The 27,180-nt window shown below is 56.9% G+C and overlaps 3 protein-coding genes across 8 annotated transcripts; all 3 read left to right on the plus strand.

The window, feature by feature from the left end:
* Positions 1-440: 440 nt before the first annotated feature.
* DPM2 (dolichyl-phosphate mannosyltransferase subunit 2, regulatory) lies at positions 441-3,152 on the plus strand. The gene is made up of 4 exons (XM_081152159.1): positions 441-509; positions 722-811; positions 1,596-1,698; positions 2,507-3,152. Exons 1-4 carry the CDS (start codon positions 507-509, stop codon positions 2,563-2,565), a joined length of 255 nt encoding a protein of 84 aa, XP_081008285.1. The 5' UTR covers positions 441-506; the 3' UTR covers positions 2,566-3,152.
* A 2,651-nt stretch (positions 3,153-5,803) lies between these two features.
* Positions 5,804-14,110, plus strand: PIP5KL1 (phosphatidylinositol-4-phosphate 5-kinase like 1). Of its 5 annotated transcripts, none has more exons than XM_081150410.1 (11): positions 5,807-5,894; positions 6,734-6,937; positions 8,162-8,212; positions 8,376-8,530; positions 8,783-8,907; positions 9,361-9,395; positions 9,482-9,537; positions 10,294-10,406; positions 10,708-10,861; positions 12,850-13,610; positions 13,913-14,110. In XM_081150410.1, the coding sequence occupies exons 1-10, from the start codon at positions 5,865-5,867 to the stop codon at positions 13,115-13,117; spliced, it is 1,191 nt and encodes a 396-aa protein (XP_081006536.1). In that variant the 5' UTR covers positions 5,807-5,864; the 3' UTR covers positions 13,118-13,610; positions 13,913-14,110. The 5 variants fall into 5 exon arrangements, with proteins under 5 accessions (XP_081006539.1, XP_081006536.1, XP_081006538.1 ...); XM_081150411.1 differs by having other exon boundaries at positions 5,817-5,894; positions 9,503-9,537; XM_081150414.1 differs by having other exon boundaries at positions 5,835-5,894; positions 8,162-8,282; positions 10,705-10,861; positions 13,913-14,108.
* A 1,653-nt stretch (positions 14,111-15,763) lies between these two features.
* On the plus strand, positions 15,764-24,306 carry ST6GALNAC4 (ST6 N-acetylgalactosaminide alpha-2,6-sialyltransferase 4). 2 transcript variants are annotated; one of them, XM_081151378.1, is made up of 6 exons: positions 15,764-15,918; positions 16,331-16,411; positions 18,129-18,314; positions 20,523-20,935; positions 22,568-22,675; positions 23,601-24,306. In XM_081151378.1, the coding sequence occupies exons 2-6, from the start codon at positions 16,400-16,402 to the stop codon at positions 23,788-23,790; spliced, it is 909 nt and encodes a 302-aa protein (XP_081007504.1). In that variant the 5' UTR covers positions 15,764-15,918; positions 16,331-16,399; the 3' UTR covers positions 23,791-24,306. The 2 variants fall into 2 exon arrangements, with proteins under 2 accessions (XP_081007504.1, XP_081007505.1); XM_081151379.1 differs by lacking the exon at positions 15,764-15,918 and adding an exon at positions 15,933-16,065.
* The last annotated feature ends 2,874 nt before the right edge of the window (positions 24,307-27,180 follow it).

Below are 27,180 nucleotides of genomic sequence, written 5' to 3' on the forward strand. Positions count from 1 at the left end.
GTTCTCAGCATCCTCCCCTAGAAAGACGAGTTAGGGCCCCGGGACCAGGACGTAGGGCCCCAGGTTCTGGTGTTGGCCTCGCCACGGACTCGAACTGTGGCCCCCCTTCAGGCCCCGCCCCTCTCTGAGCCTCACCGTTCCCGTCTGAAAAATGAGGATTCCGGCCCCCACCCCGTCCCGCTCTGGCCTTGGGACTTTGGGATATTTAGAAAGGGGCTTTTCTTCTGGGGCGAGTTGGACAGGGCTGAGGCCAGAGAATACCAGCCAGTCTGGATCCTCAACGGGCCCCATTACCTAAGCAGACTTGGGAACAACTTGTCCCACAATCCTCTCGAGAAACTACATTTCCCGACATGCAAAGGGAGAGGCGGTGCCCGCCTGTCGGAACCTGTGGGCGCGGGCCGGCGTAAGGACTACGACTCCCGGCGTGCCATGCGGCCGAAGGCCAGAAGGGCCCGGCTGCGGAACCGGATGTGGCGTGGCGCTCCGGAGCGGGGCGCGGGGAAATGGTGAGCGTCTGGCTGAATGCTGGGTATGGGGGTCCCTGGTCTGTTCGGGAACCGGGGCTTGGGCACTCGAAACCGGGATTGCGCTCCCGCCGGCCCATTGAAAACCCGAGGCCCCGCACTCTCCTTGCCGGCATAATCAGGCTGCGACGCCCCCCTCCATTAGTACACCTAAGTGGAGTCGCTTCGTCAATTGAGCCCTCCCTTTTCTCCAGGCCACGGGGACAGACCAGGTGGTGGGACTCGGCCTCGTCGCCGTTAGCCTCATCATCTTCACCTACTACACCGCCTGGGTGATTCTCTTGGTATGTGTACTTTCCCCGCCCTCTCTCGCCTCCATTCATGGATCTTGCAGCCGACCCGTAACATCATTTAAGTAGCTACTATGTGACAGGAACTGTGCTAGGTGCTTTGTTTGAATCTCTCATGAAATCTCCAGAACAGCACCACGAGGGAGATGCTGGTGCTGTCCCCATTTTATAGATGAGGAAGCTGAGGCTCAGGGAGAAGGGTTGGGCCCAAGGTCATATCCTTAACTGCTACACTGTAAAGCCCTGATCCTGATTTGCTCTGCCTTTGATGGCAGATCTAATCCTTCTGATTATCCTGCTGACTCCTTGGGCATGATGGGTGCCAGTGGATTTTGTGAGGGCCTTTAGGATTTGGGGTGAGGATGGGGGTTTGTTTCTGCTTAAGAAGTGCAGTGTGTTTCGAAGGTAGTCTTGCAGAACTTGGTATCCTTTGGAGGAAAATGTTAGTAAAGGAGAGCTTGGAGCCCAGGTTGGGAATCACTCCAGGCTTCCTCAGGTACCCTTTTCCCGTTAGGCTGTGAGGGACTTAGAGCAAGTCCTTTATCTTTGTTCCCTGCCAGGTCCCCAGCATTAACTTAGGGCAAATACGGAGTAAACAACTCTTAAATAAATGAAGAAAAACAACAAGGCACACAAATGCCATCATCTTAAAGAAATGCAAGTGCTGTCCCAGTGGTTTGAGTGGGATCAGCCCCTGAGATGGAGGAGGTGGATGTCTGGGCTTGGGGGAGTTGGGCGGGGTGGGGAATGCTCACCAGAGCTCTGCCCTCGATGCCAGCCATTCATCGACAGCCAGCATGTCATCCACAAGTATTTCCTGCCCCGAGCTTATGCCGTTGCCATCCCACTAGCTGCTGGCCTCCTGCTGCTCCTGTTTGTGGGTAAGTCATCATTCCCCTGGGCAGGCTGTCTGGGGGGCCCCATGACCCTTTCCCACCCCTGAATGTGTGGCCACATTTTGGCACTTGCTGGACATCTGCTTGAGGCTCCTTGCCCTCAACTCACCCTGGGGATTTTCTTGTTTATCCCTCAGGGCTACAATCAGCCTTCCAGATGCCTGGGGCTCACTGGACTCTATTGGGATGCCTCCCTTTTTCCTGCTCCCTCCACTACCACCATCACTGCTGTGCTCACACCTTAATCACCTCTCACCCCCTTGTCACCCTGGCTCGTGACTCCTGTACCTCTCTTGCCTCCCATGGTCTAATGTGTGGGCATCCTAGGACTGTCTTCATTATTACTGTGTCCTCAGCGCCTACATAGGCCATGGCACTAAGTTGGTGCTCAAGAAAGTGGTTTGGATGAATCAACAATCAGATGACTGGACAATGGGGTAGGTGGGTGGGTGGGTGGATGCTGGATGTTGCATGGGCAGGTGGGTGGGCAGGTAGGTAGGTGGACAGGTGGTTGCTGGTGAGATGGATAGTTGGGTGGATCTTATATCCTGTAGACTGTGAAACACTAAATGTAGCAAATTGCCTGTGGTAGGCAGTCAGTGGTGTTTGTTGAGTGAATGTGGGTGAATGTGTGGCTTGATGATGACTAGGGAGATGATCAGGTGGCCTGGAGGGTGGTTGGGGAGGTCCTTGGCCCCATGTATGGGTCACTCTGCCATGCTGTGCCCTGCTCTGGCCTTCTAGCAGCCCCGAGACTGGGTCTTACCTGGCCTTTCTGATCTGTATATTCCAGGAGTGTTCATCACGTATGTGATGCTGAAGAACCAGAAGGTGACCAAAAAGGCTCAGTGAGGGCCCAGCAGGGATGCAGCTGCCTCCCCTACAGTGCATATCAAGGGCAGGGGCCCACAGGACCTGTGCTGGCACTGCAGCCCCCTCAAGCATGGCTGCCCTACAGACACCCTGGGGATGGAGCTGTTCAGGACTCACTCCTGACTGACCAGAACCCCCACTTCTCTCCTGCTCGCTCTTCCAGAGCCAGGAGGAAGTACCTGGAAGTTCCCCTCTCTCCCTGTTCTGGCTCAGGGCCTGAAAGATGCTGGTCCTCCCTACCTCACCTTCAGACCCTCTGTCACTTTTTCCTCTGTGCTCTACCCCCTTGCCTCAGTTCCCCTCCTGTCACATGATGATGTTGAAATTGGCAGGTTTTGAGATATCACGTGGCCTCTCCCCACATGTCCTTTTCCTCCATGAAGGCAGCTTTCCCCGAGTCTGACATAGCCAGGAACCCCACAGGACTTCTGGACCTGGAAAGCCCAGGGGGAGGACTGACAGGCCTTGGGACCATCACCAGGCCTCAGGCACACTGGGCCCCCAGCCCCTTAGCCCTACCACTGGCCTGTTGGGGAGAGCTGAACAATAAATGTTGATGGTGTGTTTGTCTCTGTGCCATCCCTGACCGGGAGAGCTGGGCTGGGGACTGGAGAGGGGCTGGGAGCTGGCCACTGCGTTGGTCTCAGGTCAGGAGACCCTGGTTTGTGCAATGAAGTGCCTAGGTGCCTCCTGGATCATCCCTGTGCTGGACACAAAGCTGTAACTGGGAGAGATGTGGTTCCAACCCACTGCAGCTCACAGCTGGGGAGTGGAGGCATGGCAATCTGCCAGACTCCACATCACCCTCAGCATGCCTTCACTGTGTCAGCCCAGCCGGCATGAACTAGTATTTTAGGAACCCTCAGCCCAGTCCCCTAAAAGCCCAAACCTGTTGTCCATCTCTTGTACCAGCTGCCCAACTTAATGTAGCTCTGAGCCAGAGTAGGGTTGCTTCCACTGTGTTCAGGTTGATTGATCTGGCACAGGCCCAGCCCTAGCCCCTCAGCAACCCCTTCTGGGCAGCCAGCTCTCCCATTCACAGTGCCTAACATAAGCCTCCACTTTGGACGTTCACTCCTCCAGTTAGCGGAGATGTCATTCTCAGGACAAAGGCCAATTGCAGGCACCCCTGTCCTGCCCTCTCCTGGCCCTCCAGTCCAGGCAGAGCTGCTCACCTGGGCGTTGGGTCCTTGTCCTTTCCCACTGCAACAGCAGGAACCTCCTGTCTCTAATGATCCCCCTCTCCTGGGAAGAGCCTCCATCTCTCAACAAGGTCTTCCCAGACCTTTCATGAACATGTTCCAGGCTCTCACTTAAGGGACCCTCCATCAAGCCAGTAATTTCCTCCAGGTCTCTCCCCTTCACAGCCAGACATCCCAAAGGGTGTTGACACCTGCTGCCTGCATTTCCTCACCTCCACTGTGCTGGGCATCACTCCAGGAGGTCTGCACCCATTCTGATGACCAGTGATGTCTGGTCTGAAATCCAAAGCACATCTCCTTTACCCGTCTGCCACATGTAGCCTGAGCCATCCCCCCTGGGTGCACCTCAGATGTCCTTGGTGTCTGTGATGACTCCTCATGTTTTATGTCTCATGCTCCTCTGTTCGTCCAGGAGAGGGTGGGTTCCTCAGAATTCTGTCACAGGCTTTCTCATCCCACAGTCTTCCTGGGTGACCTGGTCTTTACCAGGCTTATCTCCAGCCCAGCTATTGCCTGAGCCCTGATGTATTGCACATGCACCAGCCGCCCACCTAATGTTCCCACTGAGTGTCATGGCACCTCAAATTCATCCAGTCATGATCTGAATTCTCAGACCCCGCCCCCCAAATCTGACTCTCCCCGCTCATGACTGGCATTCTGTGTCCCTGACCCCAGCCAGAAGCTTGGCAGACATCACTGACCTTAGCTTTTCTCTCCTGCAGCCCCCATCCACGAGACCCCAAATCCTGTCAATTTGAATTCTCCCCTCCCCGGCCACCTGGATGCAAAGCCATCATTTTCTGCCCTAAATCACCAAAGGTTTCCTCGTACTTGCCCTCTGCCCACTCTAGCCCCCTCCAGATTGGCTGGATGACAACCAGTGACCTTTGGAAAACATCTGAGCATCTTTCTCACGCACTTACAATGCTTGTCCTGCTCCCCACCCCTCACCCCTCATGGCCAGCAGGAGCCTGCGTGCTTGCTGCTCCCTTGCTCTTTCCTACTCACTCCACCCCCTACCACACCCGCCTTTCACTTCCTGGGACTCCCCGAGGCCCTTTGCACATGCTACTCATGTTGGTTCAATCTCTACTTACCAAACACCAGTTCGTGCCAGGTGCTGAGCCAGGAAACCAGCCTATCACGGTTTCTGCCCTCCTGATACCCCATCCTAGGAGGCGGCTTAATAAACAAGTGAACGAGACAATACCTGGCAGTGTCGCCTGTGATGAAGGAGGTGAAACAAGGCAATGTGGCCGAGAATGAGGAGCGGGAGCCCTGGAAAGTCCACCCAGGCGGTGAGCAGGAGGAAGGAAGTGGACGGCAGGCAGAGGGAACAGCACTTGCAGCAGCCCCAAGGCTGCTTGAGCCCCAAGAGTGTTTGGTGGCTAAGAGCTAGCGGGGATCCCTGTGGCTGTGCAGTGGGGGTATGGAGAGTGGTTTGGGGTGCGGCCGGAGAGTGGGCAGAAGGGCCTGGACCATGGCGAGAAGTGAAGGCTTTAAGCGAGTGACATCATCCCATGTATGCTTTTAAAAGATCTCCTAGCGGCCGCGTTCCTCCCTCTCATTCACCGCTAAGTCCCCGGGCCTAGCACTGCTCCCGGCCGGGCCCGTAGGACGTGTTAAATACTAGTGTTGAGTAACTGCGCGCCCCAGGCTCCCTGGGGGACCTGGAGATGGTCACTTCCCTCTCTGGACCTTCGTTTCCTCACCCGCAAGGCCGTCAATGGGGCTTTCACGCCAGAGCGGGTGGTCGGGACTGTATTTAGCTTACTCAGGTCCCCGAGCGATCCCGAGACCCGAGTCCTCCCACCCACGGGAGGAATTGGGGGCGCCCCAGGGTCCTTGACCAACGCGCGGCGGCCCGCCCCGCCCCGGCCGCTGGCAGAAAGATGCTGCAGCTCCGGAGGCGGGCCCCGCGGGAGGCTGCGGGCGACTCACGCGCGGATTGGGTGCAGCAGCGACCGGCACCGCGCGATTGGTCAGTCCAGAAGCAGGGGCGGGGCCTGGCTCCCGCAGCCGGGTGGCCAGGCGGCGGGGGATGCTGCCAGAGCCCGGGAAGCTGCTGCGGGGACCATGGCCGCACCGAGCCCGGGGCCCCGAGAGGTAGGTGCTGACCCGAGAAAGGACAAAAGAGGGAATGGTTAGGGAGCAGGAGCCGGGCCTCCCCTGCTCGTGCGGGGCGGACACACCCCCATCCAAGCTCCTGAGGGGTCCTGCACAGGGCGGGGACCAGGACACACCCCGCGTGGGAACCGCAGGTAGGAAGGGGCAAGTCTGGCAGGTATCCCCTGAGAACATCTTAAGTTTTTTTCACGGGGAAAATGGAAATAATAAAAGCTTCTCCTTCATAGGGCTGTTAGGAGGTCACACTCAGCCGGTGCTGGTCACATGGTGGGTGCCCACTGCTAATGGGTCAGCGGCTGACCTCAGCTTCCTGCTGACCTTCTGAGCTGGCCTGGAGGAACTCAGCAGAGATGAGTGGCATACTTGAGAGAGTCCCTCCGTCTCACAGCTCCTATCAAGGGTTCCTGGGCACAGAGCTCAAACTCAACAGTAACAACAGTTAATATCAGCCACAATGTTGTTATAGTTCTCATTTTACAGATGAGAAAATGAGGCCCAGAAGGTTAGGTGACTTACCTAAGGCCACACAGCTGGTGAGAGATAGTCTTGGGCCAGGATTGGCTGCAGAACTGCATGCTCTGCCACTGCTATTAATAACCATCACTCTATTTTGGGTGCTGACTGTATGCCGGGGACTGTGTGGCCCCCATACCACCCAGTGAGGTGGGTACCAGCATTATCCATATTTTACAACTGAGGAAACTGAGGCAGAGAGAAAGAGGAGGGGCTCAAGGTAGTGGAGATGGGACTCCTACCCATGTCTTGCCTCTCTGCGTTGCTGCCACATGCTCATTGCTTCTTGTGCCTTCTGTCACCAGGTACTGGCCCCCTCCCCAGTGGCTGGACGCAAAGCAACCACCTCAAGTTCCGGACGCCGTGGCCTTCTCTGGCGTCTGCGAGACAAGCAGCTGCGCCTAGGCCTGTTTGAGATAAGCCCTGGACATGAGCTGCACCGGCTGGCATGTATGATGCAGGCAGGGCTGTGGGCTGCCACCCAGGTCTCTATGGACCACCCGCCCAGGGTGAGTGGCCAGTCTGCCCTATGCACCAATGGCAATACCAGGCTGATGCCCTGTCTTGCTAATACTGCAGAGTTGGAGATCAGAAACGGCTATAAGGGGAGGAAATTAGGGGCTTGGTGCAGGGAGGGAGGGATATTCTGGGGTTGGGGCTGAGGCCAGGAAGCCAGAAAGTCCAGGGTGTGTTGAGGATGTGAGGAACCCCCTGACCCAGGTGGTTGCTGTGTAACTTTAGATGGGCCTCTGCTTCTCTTTGGGCCTCAGTGTTCCCATCTGTGTAATGTATAACGACTTTGGGGAAAGGGATTGTATTCCTTGGTCTCTGAGGCCTTCCCAGCTCTGCCGGGGTGTATGGTTGAGAAGGGACCCTACCCCCAACCCAGCCAGCATGGCCTATCCTCCCCAGAGCTCAGCTGGGGCCAGGCTAGCTCAGCAGAAAGGGTTGTACAACTGCAAGCTCAGCAGCTGGATGGGCCCGGGTGAGCATGTGTGTTGTTTGAGTGTGTGCACAGTGTGACCACCTCCCACAAGCACAGACACCTAGAGGTCCAGGGAGAGTACAGAGCCAGAGGGAGTCCTCTAAATCTCATCACCTGCTGAAAATCACAACCTGACCTCATTACCTGGTGAAAATCTTCCTTGGCTCCCCAGTACTCATCACGGCCTCAGGATCCTGCTGGTTCAAGCCCAAGGGCCAACCGTCCAGCCTCATTCATACTCCATCCCTCCCTTACTCACTTAAGCCACTTGGGCCCTCATTCCCTTCCTGGTGGCCACCAACACAGTTCCCACTGCTATGAGTACCCTCCTCCTCCTCTCCACTACCTTTCAGATTTCAGCTTACAGGTCACCTCCCCCAGGAAGCCTTTTCTGATCCTGCCCCTCCCAGGTTGTCAGGCAGGTCTCTTGGCTTCCAGGCCATCACCTTTTACTGGGATGACATCCAGCTGCACTTAGCCAGTGTGTGTGTCTGGGTGAATGTGCCAGGTGCTGGGGACCCAGCTGTGGAGGAGACATACCCAGGACCTGCCTCAGGTCACTCTCTCATCTCCCTGGGAGGGGCTGCAGCCTCCATCTGCCCGACTCAGGCACGCCCAGGGCAGTCCCTGTTTGCTGGAGGAATCAAATTGGGGGAAGGGGTGAGGCCCGGTGCCAGACGCTGGGAGATCCTGGGGCTGGCAGTGGGGGGCTGAGACTTGCTCTGAGCCCCTCTGCCCCTCCCTGCAGGGGCTGCCTACTGAGGAGGATTTCTCTGAGGTCCTGACCCAGGTTCACGAGGTAGGAAGCCTCAGACTGCTGCATGGAGGGGGCGGATACCATCTTACTTCTCTCCTCAGTTTCCCCACGGGTACAGTGCCTCAAAAGGGTGTGGTTCACTGGGGCCAACTGCACACGCCTGGACCCCAGGGACGCTCTTAGGGCTGCTCTCCCTCCCCTGCAGGGCTTCGAGCTGGGCACCCTGGCCGGCCCCGCCTTCGCCTGGCTGCGCCACTCTCTGGGCCTGGCCGAGGAGGACTACCAGGCCGCCCTGGGGCCCGATGGCCCCTACCTGCAGTTCCTCAGCACCTCCAAGAGCAAGGCCAGCTTCTTCCTGTCGTGAGCTGGCAGCAGGGGTGGGGAAGGGGCCGGCGTGGTGTCCCTGGGCGGAGGGTGGCATTTGGGGAGAGGATAAAGGCCAGGTCAGGGAGGGTCTCAGCTCGATAGAAGTCAGAGGAGAGGCTGAGGGCGAGGGCCCGGCCCTGGGGAGACAGAGCCATGCAAGGACAGGAGGGGTCGGGGAGCCCGTGGGAGCCGCTCCAACCCGGCTAAGTCAGTGACCTCTCCCTCCTCCCGTCCCCCCCCCCCCAGCCACGACCAGCGCTTCTTCCTGAAGACCCAGAGGCGCAGGGAGGTGCGGGCGCTGCTCGCCCACCTGCCCCGCTACGTGCAGCACCTGCAGCGGCACCCGCACTCGCTGCTGGCGCGGCTGCTGGGTATGACGCACCGGGGTCCCGGGACTGGGGGTGGGGGTGGGGGGAGGGGTGAGAAGAGAGAGAGGAGGGGAAGGGGGCGTTGCAGGGCACGGGGTCCCTGGACTGGAGGCGGATCCGACTTCCCGCAGAGATCGGGGCAGGGCGCGTCCTCAGTGGTAGCGCCGGGGGGGGGGGGGGGGGGGCTGGGGGCGGGGCCAAAGGGGCGGGGTTGGGACTGCAAGGTCCTGGAGCAGGGTTTGCGCGCAAGGCCTTGCCAGAGGACCCTGCACCCCCGGGGCTGAGTCTAGAGGCGGGTGGCCTTGGCTGAGGAAGGGGCCTGGGGGCGCAGCTGGAGGGGCGGGCTCGGGATGCGGCGGGACTTGGGGAGGCTTGGCCTGGAGCTGTGACTAGGGCGCCATGGAGCCCGGATTGCAGAGTCTGGGGCCCCTCACCCCGCGCCCTCCCCCCTTCCAGGAGTGCACAGTCTGCGGGTGGCCCGGGGCAAGAAGGTGGGTGAGGCCGAGGCGAGGGGGCCGGGCCGGAGGGGCGGCGGCAGGTGCGACCCTGGCCTCCCTCACTCCCTCCCCGTTCCCAGAAGTTCTTCATCGTCATGCAGAGCGTCTTCTATCCCGCCGGCCGCATCTCCCAGAGGTGAGCCGGCCTCCAGGGCCCCGGCCCCGCTCGGGATGTGCCCCCCGAAGCACCCACGCCCACTAGATAGACCGCGAATCTGAAGACCCGGGGAGAAGGGGCGTTCCCAGGGTCTCCTGGTGCGTCGGAGACGCGGCTGTCATCTCTTGAGCACTCAGGATGCCTGGGGCACTGTGCTGAGCCACCTGCATTCATATTGTTTCCATAACAACCCTGAGGGGTAGGAGTTTTCACTCCCATTTTATAGATGAGACACTGAGGCAAGCAGCCACACAGCTGCTCTGTGAGGAGCAGGGATTCAAGCCCAACCTTTGACTGAACGGTGCCCTCAGCGCCTCCCAGGCCTGATTCTGCCCTCCTGAGGCTCCCGGTTAGAGTTCCCGCAGGGCCTCTGGGTCCCTCCAGGCCTTCCTGGTGCTCCTGCCTAGGGTTGGACCCCTGTGCCCGGGACACCCCCGGGGATGACAAGGTGCCGAGAGTCAGGCACAGGCTGCACTGGACTTCCAAAGGCCTGAGTTCAAGTCCCTGCTCTGCCCTTTACTTACTGGGTGGCCTTGGGCAAGTCAAAGAGCCTCTCTGAGCCTTACACTTCATCGCTAACATGGGGATAATAATAGGATGGAGTTGTGCTGAGGATCTGAACAGTCACCCCGTGGAAGCTCTTGTTTCTTCTTATTACCTTGTGAAAGTCCCTTTGTGTCTCAAGTCTGTGTAAAGCTGGATTTTGTTGTGTTCCCCAACTCCCCGCACCTCCAGATATGACATCAAGGGCTGTGAGGTGAGCCGATGGGTGGAGCCGGCCCCTGAGGGCAGCCCCCTTGTCTTGGTGCTGAAGGACCTCAACTTCCAGGGCAAGACCATCGACCTGGGTGAGCCACAGAGCCATCACTGCCTGCTCTTCCTCCATTTAGGGTGAAGTCAGGCGGGTGTCCTTGGCACTGTCCTCTGCCCAAGGCATTAGAACCCAGATTCTGGAGTCAGGCAGAGCAGGGTTCAAATCCTGCCTCCACAATTTACTAGCTAGGTGACCAAGGCAAATTACAGATGAGTTTCCTCATCTGTGAAATGGGACAGTAACGACACCTACCCTTTCGGGGCAGATGTGTGTGGAGCCCTCAGCACCCTGCCTGGCACACGAGTACTCAGGCAGAGGCGCTGATGCTCCAGCAGGGCCCCAGCGGAGCTGGCTCCTCAGGCAGATGGAACTGGACACCGCCTTCCTCCGGGAACTCAACGTGCTGGACTACAGCCTCCTGATGGCCTTCCAGCATCTCCAGGGGGATGAGAGGGGCCCAGGCAGCAGCCTCGTCTTCCGCACAGCCAGGTGGGCGCCCCCAGGGGCAACGGCGAGAATGAGGTGATGAGAGCGTGGGAAAAACAGACAGACGGACAGGTGGGGAACCGAATCGGCAAAGGCTTGAAGACTGGAAAGTGCAGTGTGAGAGAGAGTGTGTGCGCATGTGAGAGGCCTGGCTGCCAGGGGTAGTGGGCACAGGTGGACCACAGCAGGAGCAAGGACAGGCGAGATTCAGTTGGACAAGGGCTTTAGTCTGGATTCAGAGAGTCTGCCCATTTTTCAGAAGGGGATTTGGAGCCATTGCAGGTTTCAGACCTATTTAATTGTTGTCTTAGAAAGCTCTTATCTCTTAACCCAGTCATTCCACTTCTAGGACCCTGAGGTCATCACCATTGGCACCAACAGCACGCTGTCCTCCCCTTGTAATAGTAACTGTCACTCCTTGCATGCTGGCCATGAGCCTCATTAAAGTGGCTCATTGCCATTTTAAAGATGTGAAAACTGAGGCTCAGAGAAGGAAAGGGAAGTTGTAGAATGACTTCTGAAGATTCATGTTAGTACTTGGCTAGTTCATTGGATTTCAGTTCAAGACCCACTTCTGTGGTTAAACAGAATTATGTAGGATTAAGACAGGCACTTCAAGGGAATAAGTCCCTTGAGCTGGTGGGTGGAAAAGACGAGTGAAAAATGAATGACACCCACTCACCCAGCTCCTCATCCCCACCCCTTACTTGGGCAGGATCTAGGGTGATGGCTCCCCATGCCCTTTGGCTGGGCTGAGCACATCTTGACCAGAAGGTGCAGTTCCTGCCATGGGGCACAGAACCTCCTCAAGTCTGCCCATCCAAGCTAGATCAGCTTCTCCCTTGGCCTCTACCCCCCGCTGGCACTTAGGTCACAGCTATCATTCAACCAGTAAGCCAGGGTTTGCATATAACAGTTGTCATATTGAAGTATTTTTATGCTGGCTGGTAAATAACCACTGTCCCAGCTCCACCCCCACCCAGTTCCCAGCCTCTCATTCAAAACACCCCTACACACACACACACACACACACACACACACGACTCTCCAGCACCCATGTCACCTTGGCACCGCAGAGAATACCAGTACCCTGACTGGCCTTCCAGACCACTGCCATTGGCCTACTTCCCTGGGCAGGGCAGGAATAAAGCCCCTCAGTGACACCTCACCTCCACCTCCTCCCCACCTCCAGGAGAACAAAGTCAGGAAACTGAACCTGCTTCTGGCTGGGGCTGCGGCCCAATGAAAGGCATCTTCTGACTTGGATACATTTTGAGGAAAACAGACATACAAACAAACAAAACACACACCGTCTGCAAACGAGTTGGGCTTTGTTCTCAAGGTCTCAGCTTTACTACCTTGAAACTTCCAGGGCTGGACGACCCCAAACAGAAGTTTAGGAAATACCCAAAGACAAGACTTGCCCAAAGTGGCGTGGCCTGTGAGTGCAGAGCCAGGGTCTGCGTGGCCGCAATGCTCTAGAACTGCACTACCCAATAGAAATGTAATGAAGGCCACACATGTAGTTTTACATTTTCTAGTCGCTTCTTTAAAGTAAAAAGAAACTGGTAAAAATAATATTAATCTATTTTATTTACTCAATACATTCAAAATTTTATCATTTCATCATCGAATCAGTGTAAATATTCATGAGATATTTTACATTCTTTTGCTCACCCTGTCTTGGAAATTCGGAATATATTTTACACATACAGTATATCTCAACTGGGCTGGCCACATATGATTGCTCAAAGGCCTCATGCGGCTAGTGACTACCTATGGGCCAGTGCAGGTCTAGACCATCAGCTACACTTTACTCAGCCTCCCAGTTTATCTGACGTCACAGCCTGGCCCTCAGAAGGTGTGGAAATGAACAAGGGAAGCACAGGGTTAGAGGGCAGAGTGCCACCCAAAGGCAGCCTGGCCACGTTTAAGGGTCAACCGGGGTCCCCCGGAGGAGGTGGTAGCCTCACCTCCCTGTGGGCCCCCAGGTCTGTGCAAGGGGCACAGAAGTCGGAGGAGCCGGGAGCGCAGAACCTCCGCCTGCTGCCCGACGGCCCCAACGCCCTTCACATCTTGGACGGGCCGGAGCAACGCTATTTCCTGGGCCTCGTGGACCTCGCCACCGTCTACGGGCTCCGCAAGCGACTGGAGCACCTGTGGAAGACGCTGCGCTACCCGAACCGGACCTTCTCCACCGTCAGCCCAGCTCTCTACGCCCGTCGCCTCTGCCAGTGGGTGGAGGCGCACACCGAGTGACCCGCGCCGGGCCGCGCTCTCCCCATCTGGACAATGGGCTCAAGCCCGGAGCGCGCGCGGTCCAGCCTGGTTTGGTCCGCGGGTCGGGCTCCCCTCGCCTGCTGTTCCTCCAGGCGGCCTCCAGAGGGCAGCATTCCCTAACTAATAGGACACACCCCTGTTTGATGGCGATGCTGTGCCAGGCTGGCATTGTGCCAGGGACTACCCACATTAGCTCATTATATCCTCAAAAATGCTATTATTTTCTTTTTGCAGACCATGAAATGGAGGCTGATGGGTTGAAGGGACTGAGCAAGATCACTCAGCAATAAATGCTGGAACCAGGACTCGACTATGCCTTTCGGACTCACAAGCCCTATATTCTTACTCACCAGCTCCTGTAGCCCTGTCCTCATGTTTTGGGAAAGGGGGGAGGCTGAAGGCTCTATCCCAGGCCCTTTGTCATCCAGATGGGGAAACGGAGGCCCAGAGACTTTAAGGGGCTTACGCACCGGTAAGTGGCAAGGTCAGTCCGAGAACATAGGCCCCTGCCCCTGGCTCAAAAAAGGCCCTCTAAGGATGTAGGTAGGCAAAGTTGGGGTATTGAGGGACCTGCAGCTCTGGGAATCACTATGTTGGGTCCACTGTTGATCTTGAGTAAGCTCTGCTCTCCTGTGATAGTTACTTTTCTCATCTGAGAAATGGGGGCAGAATTGGTTGGTGGGCAGACCAAGGGCCCTCGCCAAACAAACATCACCAGGAGCAGAGAAGCAAAGTGCCCACATAGCCCCTGATCGTTCCTTCTCCCTCCTCCAGGAGACTCCAGCCCGGCCACTGACATCAGTCCAATCTGACCGTGCCCAAGCTGGCCTTTCTTCTAGTGCTGCTCTGGGGCCTGGCTGTGCGACCAGGGCAAAGTGCTAACCCTCTCTGTGCCTCGCTGGCCTAATCTGTAAGATGGAAGGGTGGAAATGGACCTCATTAACTCATTAAATATTTATTGAGCACCTGCTATGTATGTGACACGCCCTCTGCTGGGCTTTGGACACCTGGAGGTGGAGCAAGATGCACAGGTTCCACCTTCAGAGAGCTCACAGTCGGGGGTGGGGCGGGTTGAGGGGGTGGTGACAAAAGCAACCTGGTATAACAAAGCCTTGTGAAGGCGCATGGGGCCATGAAGCTCAGGGAAGGGATGCCACCTAAGTATTTGATAGGTGGGGTTGTTTCTAACCTCTAAACTGATATCAGAAGAGTTAGATGCAACCCTAGGAGGGTCCCAGGTTACGGGCACAGCAAAGGGTTGGGGTGAGAGAGAACCTGGCACTTGAAATAAAGGAACATTTCCCTGTGGTTGGAGTTGAGAGTGGGTAGGGACAGTGTGGTGGTGGGGGGGCTGTGCGGGCCAAGAGCGACCTCCGGACCTGGATGACTCTGGACCTAGGGAAAGCTGCTCAGCTACACCACACTGCCATCCCACTGGCCTTCAGAGAAAAGGAGGGAAATGGCTGACGGGGAAGAAGAGGAAAGGGAGCGCTTATGTTGCGGGACTGGAGTGCGGGTTCCTGGAAGCACACATATAGATACAGATACAGATGTAGATATAGATGATATAGGACATCACCCCTAGATACCTGGGTGGCCTTGGGTGACAACCTCTCTGAGCTAACACAAGCCATGGAGAATTTCTTGTTTTGACTCAGCAGGAAGTTGAGACATCCGGTGTGTTCAGCTCTTCACCCGCCCTGGAGGTTGGGTGGATGGGTTGTGGAAACTCAGTGGTGTTAGGGCAGCACACCAGGAAGCTGGGGTTTGGCCCCACACTTCCCTTGGGTCTGGATGCACAGGGCTGAGTGAGAACCCCAGAATCCTGCGCTCCTAGATACGCTGGCTCAGCCCCTCACTCCCTTTGGGTCTCTGGGAATGGGCTGAGTCAGGGCCTGCGGCTGGACTGGAAGTGACATCCAAGATCTCACGGGGCCCAGACTCCCGGCCCTCCTAAGCCGCTCCGGGCCCAGACTCCCGGCTCTCCTAAGCCGCTCCGGGCCCAGACTCCCGGCCCTCCTAAGTCGCTCCGGGCCCAGACTCCCGGCCCTCCTAAGCCGCTCTTTCAACAGACATGGTGTGTGTGGGCATGTGCAGGCGCTGGCAATGCCCTGAGGACATGATAGGCCTAACTGCCCACACAGATAGTCCAAGCAGGGTTGCCACAGAAAACGTAGGACGCCCAGTTCCATTGGAATTTCAGATTTTTAATTATTCATTATCTGAAATTCCAAAGAAACTGGGTGTCCCGTTATTTCACTGACAACCCTACCAACTTGAGACTCAGGGCTGCCTGACCCCAAACCCCTGTTTCATTTTCCTACCGACGCCCTCCCCAGTTTCGGAAATGGAGAAACTCAAGTCCGGGCGGCCAGGCGTCCGCGGCGGAGCGGCTCTGACACCCGCTCGGTCTCCGCTCTAAGGGCCGCGCGCCCTGAGCCTGGGCGGGAGCGGAGACCCGCGGGCCAGCACCCAAAAGAGCTCCGGCCGCTGAGCTCAGGCCCCGCCCCCGGCCCGCAGGCCCCGCCCCCTCCCCGGGCCCGGCCGCCGGCGGCGCTCGGAGGCCCCGCCCCGCGCAGGCCCCGCCCCGCCCCCGGCTCCGCCCCGCAGTCGCGGCCCCGCCTCGCACGGCACCTTCGCTTTCCAGCCTCCAGAAGCCGCGGTAACGGCGCCCCTGTGCCCCGGGGCTCCGGCTTCCCACCCGGTTTACCCGGCCCGCGGGCCATGGAGCTCCGAGCGGTGGATCGAGCGCAGCCCGCGCGCCCCAGCCCGCCCGCCCGGTTAGCTCTCGGCGGGGGGGGCGGTGGAACCGGGCAGAGGGGCGGAAATCCTCCTCCCGCCGCGCCCCAGGCCTCGCGCCCCGCGGGTAGCGAGGCGGGAGGGTGGGCGGGCGTCGCAGCTCCTGGCTCCTGGTTCGATCTGACCAGGTTCGAGGGGCGACCTTGAGCCCAGGGTTCCCCCGCTGTGCCCCTCTTGCCTCATCTGCACAATGGGATTTGGGTGGGTGGAAAGGTTCCCAAAGGTCACCCGTTCCAGCCCCTTAAGGACGGGACAGTGCTGCCTGGTGTTTGGGGACTTCGATTTTCAGAAGCCCTTTGCCCTGACCCAGGCCTGTACCTCCCCTGCCTCAGTTTCCCCGGGCAGTTTCCTCTGAGGCCTGGTTCCCAGCTCTGAGTTTCTGGGTCTTGACAGGTGCCTGGCTCCCATCCCTTCCCAGCCCTGGAGACAGCACCCCCCCTGTTGCTGAGCGGCACTGACAGCATGAAGGCTCAGGTAAGCAGGGGGGAAGGACAGCTCACAGGGGACTTGGAGGTGGCTTCCAGCATAGCAGCCTCAGTCGCCTCGCGCACCCCAGGACTGGCACTTCTGACCCCACTGTTCCTGAGCTGGGGCGACGGGCAGACTCGCCTTAAGGCCGGCTCTGATCTGGCAGGCTGTGTGGCCCCAGACAGGTGGTGGTCCCTCTCTGGTTTCAGTGTCTTGCCCCTCTCCCTGGTAAAATGGAGATAATCGCACTCCCTCGTGTGAGCATCCCGGAGGTCACCCAGGTGAGGCACCTGCCTAGGAGTGGGCTGTGGTGTGAACATTCAGTTTAGCTGCTCTTGACTTGATTCAGGAGCCCCTGGTTGTGGAAGAGCTCCCTCGATGTTGGGAGAGTCAGCCATCAATGCCTGAATTGAGATCGCTGGGTCCCTTGTGCACAGGGCACCAGATGCCAGGCAGAGCCTGAGTCCTCAGGGGCTGAACACTCCCCACCCTACTCCCCAGCTGGCGACACAGAGATATTTTTAGAAACTGATACAGTTTGTGGGCAGAAAAGGTTGTGTTTCATTGAGATATTCCTGGGGGGGACGATGGGGCTGCTTTTCCACCTCTGGTTTTCAAAGAGCACTAGCCTGTGCTCTGACAGGTGGCTGAGGGACCTGAGGAAATTAGAGCCCAGAGAGACACAGGTGGTGACGAGGGTAGCCCAGCACACAATGGCAGCCCTGGATCCTGACCTCCCACCAAACCAGGTGGCCCCTCCTAAAAGGCTTGGTTGGGGGCACTCACAAAGTCTGACAGCAGGGCTAGCCCTCCAGTGGGGCTTCGTGGTTCAAATGGCCTTTGGCATATGGTTTCTGGAGGCAGAGCCCCTGGACAGCAGCTTTCAATTATTGAGACCTTTCTTTCTTTCTCTATTTTCAGAGAGTGCAAGGAAGGGAGAAAGAGAGAGAATGAGAGAGAAACATCTATTTGTTGTTCCACTTATTTATATATTCATCAATTAATTCTTGTATGTGCCCTGACCAGGGATCGAACCTGCAACCTCGGTGTATTGGGACGAAAGCTCCAACCGAGCTACCCAGCCCAGGCAGCCATTTCTTGAATGACACTTCCCTCATATCCCCTTCTTGACCCCCTTACTCACCTAGACTGCTGACCCAGGTCATGATCATCAGCTTGGCAGACTGCTCCTGAGTCATCTGGGGGAGGGGATGGGAGATGGTCATACTAATAGCCTCCGTCCCGGGTCTGACTCCTGTCCTCATTTACATAGCGCTTTACATATACAGAGCACTCTCACCACTGTGAGTTCACACTGCGGGTGTCATCGACCCCTATTTTGTAGAGGAGGAAAGAGGCCCAGAGAGGTGGAGAGTCATACCCAAGGCTGCACAGTGCACCTAGGCTTCTGCTTAAGAGCATGGGCTCTGCAGCCTGGATTTGGGGTCTGACTCTGCTGTTTCATTGCTGTATGGCTTTGAGTTACACACTTCACCCCAGGTAGGTTTTGTCTACAATATAGGGCTTATCTCCAGAGCCTCCTGTACCCTGAGCCTGGCAGCCCAGAGGAAGGCTGGATTCATGGAGACTTTAGATTCTGCTGATTTTCTAGGAGCTACTAAGCTGGAGTTTGGACCCATGATACTGGGATACAGCCCCCTTGTAGAAGCTTCTAGGAGCCCCAGGGACCCTCATCTCCACCTCATGCCCACTGTCTCCCCAGGGTCGGCTCCTGCTGGTCATCCTGTGCTCCCTGGGCTTCTCTGCTGCCTACATCCTGCTGTGCTGCTGGGCCTGCCTGCCCTTCTGCCTGGCCTCCTGCCGGGGCCCCCACCTCTCCACCAACTCCAGGCCCACCCTGCCAAGGCCCCTGCACTTCAGTGGATATAGCAGAGTGCCAGATGGGAAGGTGAGTCAGCCAGGTAGCATGTTGAGGGCAGGCCAAGGATGCTGGGGTGTCCCCTGCAACTCTCTGGGTGATAGTAAGAACTGGGCTCATGCCAGGTCAGCTTAGTGATCATGCTCACCAGCTGTGTGATGTTAGCAGTCCTTTCACCTCTCTGAGCCCCAAGTTCTAAGGGGAAATGAGTTTTTTAATTCAACAAATGTTACCTGGCTGCTGTCAGCTGAGTGCTGGGGATGGGTGGGCCACGTAGAGCTCCCATGCCAGGGGGGAGACAGACATCGTGACATCCTGGTGATAGGAGCATCGTGTGCATCTTTAGATTGAACTGTGGACACATGATCCATTTGTTCAACAAGTGTGTATTTGGTTCCTTCGATGTGTTTTGCCTTGTGCTGGTTGCTCTTGGGGATAGAAGAGACACAGATAAAAGTCATGACAACCCAGAGCTGTCCCTCTCATGGAGAGACAGGGAAACTGGAGCCCAGGGTGACGAGGTATCTGAGCCCCTGCCCTGACAGCACCCACTGCCCCATGCCAGCTCTGCTGGGCGAGAGTTGAGCACTTCACACCCCTCACCCTGATTTCAGTGGCCCCACGTGGTAGGTTTCTCAAAGGCATCCTGCACAGACGCCCAGCGCAGGAAGCTCCCAGTTCTGAGTTGATGACTCTCTGAGTGTGGGTCAGAGGGAGGTGAGCTCAGGGACCCTGGATTGGAGGAGACCTATTTCGGGTCTTCATTCCTCTGAGCCTCAGTTGTAAAGGATGGTCGTGTAGTTCCTCTCTGTAGGGTTGCTGTGAAGGTTCAACTCGGTGATTCTTGGACAGTGTTCAGGACAGGTGCTGTAGGAATAGTTCATCAAGATGCAAAAGCAACCAGGGGGGGCACACAAACTCGAGTGCCCCACAGGTCTGGCCAGGGAGGGACAGATGCTGCGGTGGGCTGGTGGACCCTGTCCTATCTTCTATGTGGTGACCAGTGTTCATTTCAGACACTCTGAGCTCACAGGGGTGTGGACTCAGGGTAGCTAGATCGTCTGGGTTGTTAAGAGAAGCAGGAAATCCAAGTCTTGAATGTCAAGAGGGTTGGTTTTTATAAACTAGGGATTAATTAAATATTTTAAAGACTGTGCAGGACAAGCAGAACATCTCCTGGGGCTGGTGGTGAGCTTGGATCTGAACAAACCCCAGTTGTCAGGATAGGCTCACATTGAGGGCAGAAGGAAGCCTTGTTCTTTATTCCTGCAGTTTGGAAATGGTTCTACAAGTTCTTAAATCAACATGATATGAAATGTCCCTGAGTGGGATATGACAGTGTGTCTTTTATTAACTGGAATTAATGTTCCATATCCTTTGCAGGCCTTTGTAAACTCGCCTTCCCCCAGGAGGGCATGGAGGCCTGGGGCAGGGAACAAATCCTCTTCTGGGAGACCTGAGTCCTGACCCCAAGTGAATATTTGCAGGCTGGTTGGCTCTGCTTCTGCCTCTTGGGGGATCTTGAGATGGGGATTGGGCCCTCACTGTGCCCTAGCTCTGTGTCGTAACTCTCCACGCATTTTAAATGGAATCCTCAAAATCTAGTCAAGTGGATGCTATTTTTATCCCCATTTTACAGATAAGGGAATTGAAACTCAGCAAGGCAAAGTGACGTGCCTGAGGTCATACAGCTAGAAAGGGGCAGAGCCAGGATTCAGGCTCAGAACCAGAGGCTCCCAACATTGTCCTGGGCACTAAAGGCTCTGCTGTTACTTAGTAAACTGGACACATGGGTGAAGCTCAGGCAGAGGAAGGAGTGACTAAGAGTGATTTTGAAGAGTTGAAATTTATGTTTACTTAACAATCACATATAGGGCACCCAGCCTGTGGCAGACACAGCGCTAAGTGCTTTATAAATATTTGCTTCTGTAACCCTAATGAAGAATTCATGATGAAGGGCTGGTTAGGGCCTCAGCAGTAGGGACATGGGCTGTGTCTGGCTAATGAGGAAGCACAAGGCTCTGAACTGGAACCTCAGCTCTGCCACTTGCTGTTGGTATGACCCTGGGGAAGTCACTCCACCTACCCAGCCTGTTTCCTCATCTGTAAAATGGGTGGATGAAGTACTTTGAGTTGATCCAGGGGTCAAGTGAGGTCAGTGGGTGTTTCTGGGGAGGAGGAAGCAGGGACCGTAAGTTAGGTGCCCACACCCTTCTTTCTCTCTCCCCTCCCCTGCAGCCGCTGGTCCGAGGGCCCTGCCACAGCTGTGCCGTGGTGTCCAGCTCGGGCCAGATGCTGGGCTCGGGCCTGGGAGCCCAGATCGACGGCGCCGACTGCGTGCTGCGCATGAACCAGGCACCCACCTCGGGCTTCGAGGCAGATGTGGGCCGGCGCAGCACCCTGCGGGTGATCTCGCACACGACGGTGCCGCTGCTGCTGCGCAACTACTCCCACTATTTCCAGCAGGCCCGCGACACGCTCTACGTGGTGTGGGGCCAGGGGAGGAACATGGACCGCGCGCTGGGCGGCCGCACCTACCGCACGCTGCTGCAGCTCACCAGGATGTACCCGGGCCTGCAGGTGTACACCTTCACCGAGCGCATGATGGCCTACTGCGACCAGGTCTTCCAGAACGAGACGGGCAAGAACCGGTGAGCGCCCCGCGGGTCGCCCTGGCCGCTCGCAGTCGGCCTGCCCTCATGGGGCGCGGGGAGCAGAGAGACTGTCGTCCTCACATTCGGACATAGATCGAGGATCCCACGTGGTGGCGGGTGGCATCCGGCCTTGCAAGCACCGGCCAGCGTGGGGCAGGGGCAGCGAGCTCTCCCCCTGGAAGGGGTGCTCTGAGACCTGAATTGGTCTGGGAAGTCCCCTCCAGAAAATAAAGGAGCAGTTACAGCCCTAGCAGCCATCTTCGTGTCCCGGGCACTGGGCTAAGTACCACATCCAAGATCTCATTTTATCCCGGCCTCTTCCTCCCCTGCCCCCAGCTCAGGAAATAGAGCTGCCAGCCTCCAGTTTTCCACCCAACTCCCCTCACTCCATCACCTGCCACGTACGATGGGGTCTTGAATCTCCCGTAGGTGCCACCATCCTCCCTGTCCTTGCAGCACCCCCATCTCTTGTTCCTGCTGACACCCGTAGTCTGAGCTCCATCCGCCCCAGTGAATTCACCCCATAATTTACCCACCCTCAACCTTACAGCAGCTTCGGTTCACATGGAAAATAAAATCCAAACTGCCCCCCCCCCTTCTTTGGCCTACCAGGCTTGCATGATCTGGCCCCTGCCTGCCCTGCTCCAGCCCTTCTGGGCCGCCTGGGCTTCCTCACACACGCACACTGGTTCTCACCTGCATGCCTTCGCATACATCGTTCCCTCTGCCTAGAGGGGTCTTCCCCCAAATCTCCCCATGAGTGACCCTTTCTTGCCGTTCAGGCCTGGGTGGAATGTCACCTCCTCAGAGCAGCCCTGCCTGACCACCCCACCTGATGATCACCTCCCACCCGATACGCTTTATTCCTTTGTTTCCTTGTCTTCTCAGTTGTTCCCTCCCAGCTGCCCCATTCTTTGAGAATGTTAGTGTTGGGTATGGCAGGTTCCTGGGCAGCACAAGGCCTGGGAGGTGCTTGCTTTGAGGGACTGAACCACCTCATAATGCCTCTGTAGAGGTGGAGGTGAGTGGCCCTCAGCTGGGACAGTAACCAGTGCTGGTGTCTTGAGAGAGTGGAGGCCCGGGGTGGCCACACAGCCCCTTGTTCAGAGTTAGGAGTGAAGGCATGGGGGGTGCTGCTGGGGCTGATAGGGTTCCTCCCCATAACCACCTATAATTGTTCCCATTTCATAGATGGGCCCACTGAGGCTCAGAGAGGTTCATGAGAAAATCTGATACCCCAGAGCAGGTACAGGCTTCGAATCAAAGACCATTTACTCCAGACAACCCCCTTTCCCACTTTCAACCACTGCTCTGCTGCCTCCCACTCTCTCCCCAAGTTTGGTCCCTTAGATACAGAGAGGATGTGACCAGGGCCCCCACACCATCGTCCAAAGGTTTGCACAAGCCCTGTGTGGGTGGTGAGGAGTTGAACAGACCTGGGTTTGTGTCCAGCTCCACCTCTGTCCCCTCTCCAGCCTTCCCCAAGACCCCCTCTGTAAGGGTCAAGGTGAGCGGCCTTCAGCTGGGAGGGTAACCAGTGCTGTGCCTTGAGAGAGCAGAGGCTAGGGCCTCCACAAACCCCTTGCTCTGAGTGAGAGTGGGGAAGTGACTGTGTCTTTCCCCTGCCAGGAGGCAGTCAGGTTCATTTCTCAGCACCGGCTGGTTCACCATGATCCTTGCCCTGGAGCTATGCGAGGAGATCGTTGTCTATGGAATGGTCAGCGACAGCTACTGCAGGTCAGTCCAGCCAGGCCCTGGGCAGGAGGGGAGCTGGGGTGGCTGGGAGGACCTTGGGCCTCACACCCGAGGATCTAGGAGCTGTGGGGTGGAGGGTGTGTGGGCTTCCTAGTGGGTGGTGGAGACACAGACATCCCTTGAGCTGGTGCCCAGGGAGAATGGGCTCAGCCTCTGGGATAGGCTTGATACCAATCTCCACTCTGCCGGTGTGGCCTCAGGCCAGTCACGCCACCGCCAGGGCCTCCATTTCCTTATTGTGAAAGAGAGAAGGTTGTAGAAACATTCACGCAGCGAACAGTCTACAGAAGCACTTACTGCAGCATCGGGGCCGAGCATATGTCAGTGATGTAGTGCACCTAAGTTTTTACTTTTAATGTTATATTTGAGTGTTATTGTAACTAACAAGTTCAGAAAGGATCCCATGTTTTCACCCTCTCTTTGGAACTTATTTGTTGAGTATGTGGGTGAAATGGTAGGAGCCTGTGTGCCCTCTGCCAAGGCACCTGGCCAGACCACCTGCGTGCATGGTGCCAACAAGTAGGTGGGTATGTGTCGCAGGGCTTGAGGGGTTCCTCACCAGGAGCCCAGCACCAGCAGGCACTTCATAGTCTTCATCTTTTTGACCTATGGACTCAGCATGGAAGGTGGATTCCCATTTTACAGATGGGTTATTGAGGTTTACCAGGTATGTCTCTGGCCTGTAGTCAGCCAGCTTGCAAGAGGTGGAGCTGGGGCTCAAACACTGGCCTTTGGGATGTACAAGCTGTCCTTCCCCTCCCCTGTGTGTCCTGGCCTCCCCTGAGACCAGGCATGGGACTCCGTGGGCCTGTAGTACTTGGTGAGGGTGGCCGAGGTAGGTGCAGAGTCTAGCGGGAGGCGGGAGAGCTCTGGTGCCCCACGCCTGTCCCTGCTCCCCACCCCGCAGGGAGAAGAGCCACCCCTCAGTGCCTTACCACTACTTCGAGAAGGGCCGGCTGGACGAGTGTCAGATGTACCTGGCACATGAGCGGGCGCCCCGCAGCGCCCACCGCTTCATCACTGAGAAGGCTGTGTTCTCCCGCTGGGCCAAGAAGAAACCCATCGTGTTTGCCCACCCGTCCTGGAGGACCCAGTAGCCCCACTGCCTGGCTGGCCGCATTGCTTTCACCAGGCCTCCGTTCCATTCACACTCCACCAGAAACATTTAATTTATGGATCCTGCCTCTGCCAATGCCGGATGGACCTAGGGATCCTTCCTGCCCTAGCCTGGGGACACTTGGAGCCATCTCGGGTCTCCAGACTTGAAGGGGAGAAGAGGGGGCCATAGTGGCCTTTGTATACTCCTCCCCACCCCCACTCCCTGAGTAATCTGAATCTTAATTTTGGGGTTTATCCCACCTCGGGGTCTGTCCAGTGGCCTTTGCCAACAGGGCTGATGGTCCCCCACTCACCAGCTTCGTGACCTTCAACCTTGTACCAGCCCTGGTCCTTCCTCTCTACACTCCCCCTCCACCCACCTTTGGTGCCACACTTCCAAGGCTGGTTGCCCTGGTCAGGGCAGCCCAGAGCTTGGGGTTCCATAGGCAAAGGGGCCTTTGAACTGTGACTTGCCAGGGTCACCTCGAGTGTACGGGTAAATGTGTTTTCTGGAACCCTGTCTGAAGTGTGTTTGTGTCTGAGGCTAAGAGTGGGGGCTCCTCACCCTGCCACAATCCCATAACCTGTTGACTTGAGGGCAGGCCAAGACCTGGGGCCCTTCCCCAAACCCGGCTGCCTGGGCTTCTGGCCATTTAATCTGCCTGCGTGTTTCTTCCCTGAGAGCCTGCCACCTTCCCCACCAGGTCAGAGTCTGGCCCTGTGCCTGTGCTTGGCATGTCCCAACTCAGAGGCTTCCATGGGACTCCCGCCCTGCACCCAGGGGGTAGTAGGAGGAGAGTAAGACCTGGACGGAAATGATTCAGGGTGGGAAGGAAATTGCTCTACCCCACATATGCCCTGGTCCAGGGTCAAATTCCAAGGACTTCCGGTTAAATTCCCTATTAACTCTGGAGTGGGTTACACTGCAAGAAAGGAAGTCTGGGAGGAGGGGCAGCCCGAGGCTTGCCTTCTCTGAGCTTTGCTCTCCTCACCCGTAAAGTGGAGAAAGCTGGCCCACCAGCAAACAGTTAGCAAGGGCATGCAGCCAACCTGGGAGAGGGCCTCGTGGCCCACTTTACAGATGAGGCGAAGCCACTAGGCTGAGCTAGGATGGAGTCCCAGGTCTGAGAGCTGAGCCCGACTGTCTGGGCCCTGAACCAAGATGCTAAAAAGAGTCCACAGGCTTCACTTGCCCTCCCTTCCTCTTCCCTCCTTCATCTGGAGACCAGGACACTGACTAATGGAGGACCAGATTCCCAGACTTCAGGCTCAGCTGGGACGGAGCCCTGGGGTCCAGCTTCCAGCTCCAGGAGTCGGCCACTTCGTGGGTGTGACCTGTGCAGTTGCCCTGGGAGATCTAGCCTTGTTTAGCTTAATGCTCTGCTGATGCTGACTTGAAAGTCTAATGAGTTTTTTTGTTTTTTTTAACAAGGAGCTGCACATTTTTACTGGACCACACAAATTATGTAGCTGGTTGTCCTTAAGGAGTCTGGTGACCTTCTCAAGAGAGGCTGGAGTCCTGGCATCTGGCCCACAGCACTGCCTTCTGTGCCCTGCCTCCCCCGACTGTGCCAGGCAGGCCCAGAAGGCTCTGCAGGAGCCGGAGGCGGGAGGAGAGCCCCGAGCTGGGGAAGCAGGGAGCGCAGCCGTGGGAGGGAGCAGGCTGGCAGCTGCACCACAGCTGCTGGCCTGGCAGCGGTGGTGTCGGGGCAGGTGTCGGGCAGAAGGAAGGGTGGGTGGAGGAACTGGGCTCCGAGGGAGGCCTCGGCGTCAGACCTGCCTCACCTCGTTCTGGCTCTACTTCCTGCCATGGGTCTCTGGCAGATTAGTGCCTCTTTCTGGGCCTCAGTTTCCTCGTCTGTAAAACAAGTTGTCCCTGCCTCGCAGGATTGTACGAATTCAGAGAGACGGCACCTGTAAAGTGCTTGTCCCCAGGGCTGACACTTGATATGTGGGGTTGCCTTTCCTCCTTGGTGGTGACAAATGGGCATGAAAACCTCCCACGCCCATCAGCTCTCCCAGCCTAGAGCCTCATCCTTGGGCTCCACGGCTCAGGGGCCGCTGCTTCTGATGGGACTCAAACCAAACCCCCTCCCAGACCGTTGCCTCCTCCCACTCCATCCCCTGGAATATACTGGCTTCACCCTCGGGCCCAGTGACAGAGGTGCCCCTGTCCTGGCCCTGCCCCTCAGGCAGCGTGTTTACTGTTGGGTTGGTTCAAATAATCTGTATTTTTGGCAGGAGCCATCCACCAGTTACTTCCTCCTGGAAGACATCCTCCAGTTGGCTCCTGGCTGGTCTGGTGACTGGCTCCAGCCTGCTGAAGACTCACTGAGGACCCCCTTCTCTGCCACTGCAGTTCCGGCAGCTTGGGGCGGGGAGCGGGGGGAAGTTGTGGCAGGAGCCTCCTCCCAGCTCTGAGGAGTGTGATGGGGGGCATCTTGGTGTGCAGCCCCTCTTTGGGCCTAATGGTGCAAAGATTGCTAAGGGGCAAGAAGGGAGGTGACACCCAGGATCCCCGCCCTGGGGCAGGAAGGCTGAAGCAGAGGCCATCTTCCCAGATCATGAGCAGCTCAGGGTGGGGGAGAATCAGGACTGGCCACAGCCGCCCATCCATGAAGGTCCTGGCCTGGGTGTGGCAGGCCTGGGGCTTCCGAGTGAGATGACTGCTGGCTATTCAGCTTCCACCCCATGTACACTCTGAGCTCCACTTGTCCCTCTAGAGAGTGGTGGCAACAGCAGTACCCATCTCCTAGGTTATTTTAAGGATTCAGTGAGGTTTGCTTGCAAAGTGCTTATCACAGGAGAAAGTGCCCGACACTCAGGGGCTGCTGTTTCTCTTAGGCTTGTCATTGAAGTGGTTGTTTGTGTTCTTGGGCAGTAGGGCAAACTCAGAAAGAATTTGGAGGGTTTGGCTAGAAATAAATGATAAAAATTTGTTCAAGAGTCTTAGGGCTTGCAAACTGGAAAGACAGGCAATGCCCGGAATGTTTCAGAGAAGAAAGCAAGCTGAGGGCTCTCAGTAAAAGTACATTCCTGAGAAACATCACACTTACATTCTTAGCGTTGGGATTGGCGCCAGATGGCCACCCTCTGTGACTGCTGCTCAGGAGGCTGGACGTCAGGTGGTCTGGATACGTGAGCATCCTTTCCTTGTCCTTCAGGGTGTAATCAGAGGGTTATCTGGAGGTTTGATGTATATACAGGCATTCATGTGGGACTTAAAAGTTTAAATTCCCAGTAAAACAAGAATAGAATTATTTCCTCATACCTCAACCTACTCGATTTTAGTAATTTAGCAGCTTGACTAGAGTGGCTCCATTTTATTTCTTCACTCTGTCCCTCAGGGCCCAGGAAAGGTAACCCCCACCGCAGACCCTCTTGGAGAT

The sequence above is a fragment of the Miniopterus schreibersii genome, assembly GCF_964146895.1.
Source record: "Miniopterus schreibersii genome assembly, chromosome: 11".
Classification (NCBI taxonomy): Eukaryota; Metazoa; Chordata; class Mammalia; order Chiroptera; family Miniopteridae; genus Miniopterus; species Miniopterus schreibersii.

What these genes read in the sequence shown, in the direction of transcription:
- DPM2 (XM_081152159.1), top strand. An exon ending in CCGCCTGGGTGATTCTCTTG is followed by an intron (nt 812 to 1,595) that starts GTATGTGTACTT and finishes CCTCGATGCCAG; the next exon opens with CCATTCATCGACAGCCAGCA. An exon ending in CCTGCTGCTCCTGTTTGTGG is followed by an intron (nt 1,699 to 2,506) that starts GTAAGTCATCAT and finishes TGTATATTCCAG; the next exon opens with GAGTGTTCATCACGTATGTG.
- PIP5KL1 (XM_081150410.1), top strand. Translation starts at nt 5,865, where the DNA reads ATGGCCGCACCGAGCCCGGGGCCCCGAGAG. An exon ending in AAGGCCAGCTTCTTCCTGTC is followed by an intron (nt 8,531 to 8,782) that starts GTGAGCTGGCAG and finishes CCCCCCCCCCAG; the next exon opens with CCACGACCAGCGCTTCTTCC. An exon ending in GCTGCTGGCGCGGCTGCTGG is followed by an intron (nt 8,908 to 9,360) that starts GTATGACGCACC and finishes CCCCCCTTCCAG; the next exon opens with GAGTGCACAGTCTGCGGGTG.
- ST6GALNAC4 (XM_081151378.1), top strand. An exon ending in GCAGAGTGCCAGATGGGAAG is followed by an intron (nt 18,315 to 20,522) that starts GTGAGTCAGCCA and finishes CCTCCCCTGCAG; the next exon opens with CCGCTGGTCCGAGGGCCCTG. An exon ending in AACGAGACGGGCAAGAACCG is followed by an intron (nt 20,936 to 22,567) that starts GTGAGCGCCCCG and finishes TTCCCCTGCCAG; the next exon opens with GAGGCAGTCAGGTTCATTTC.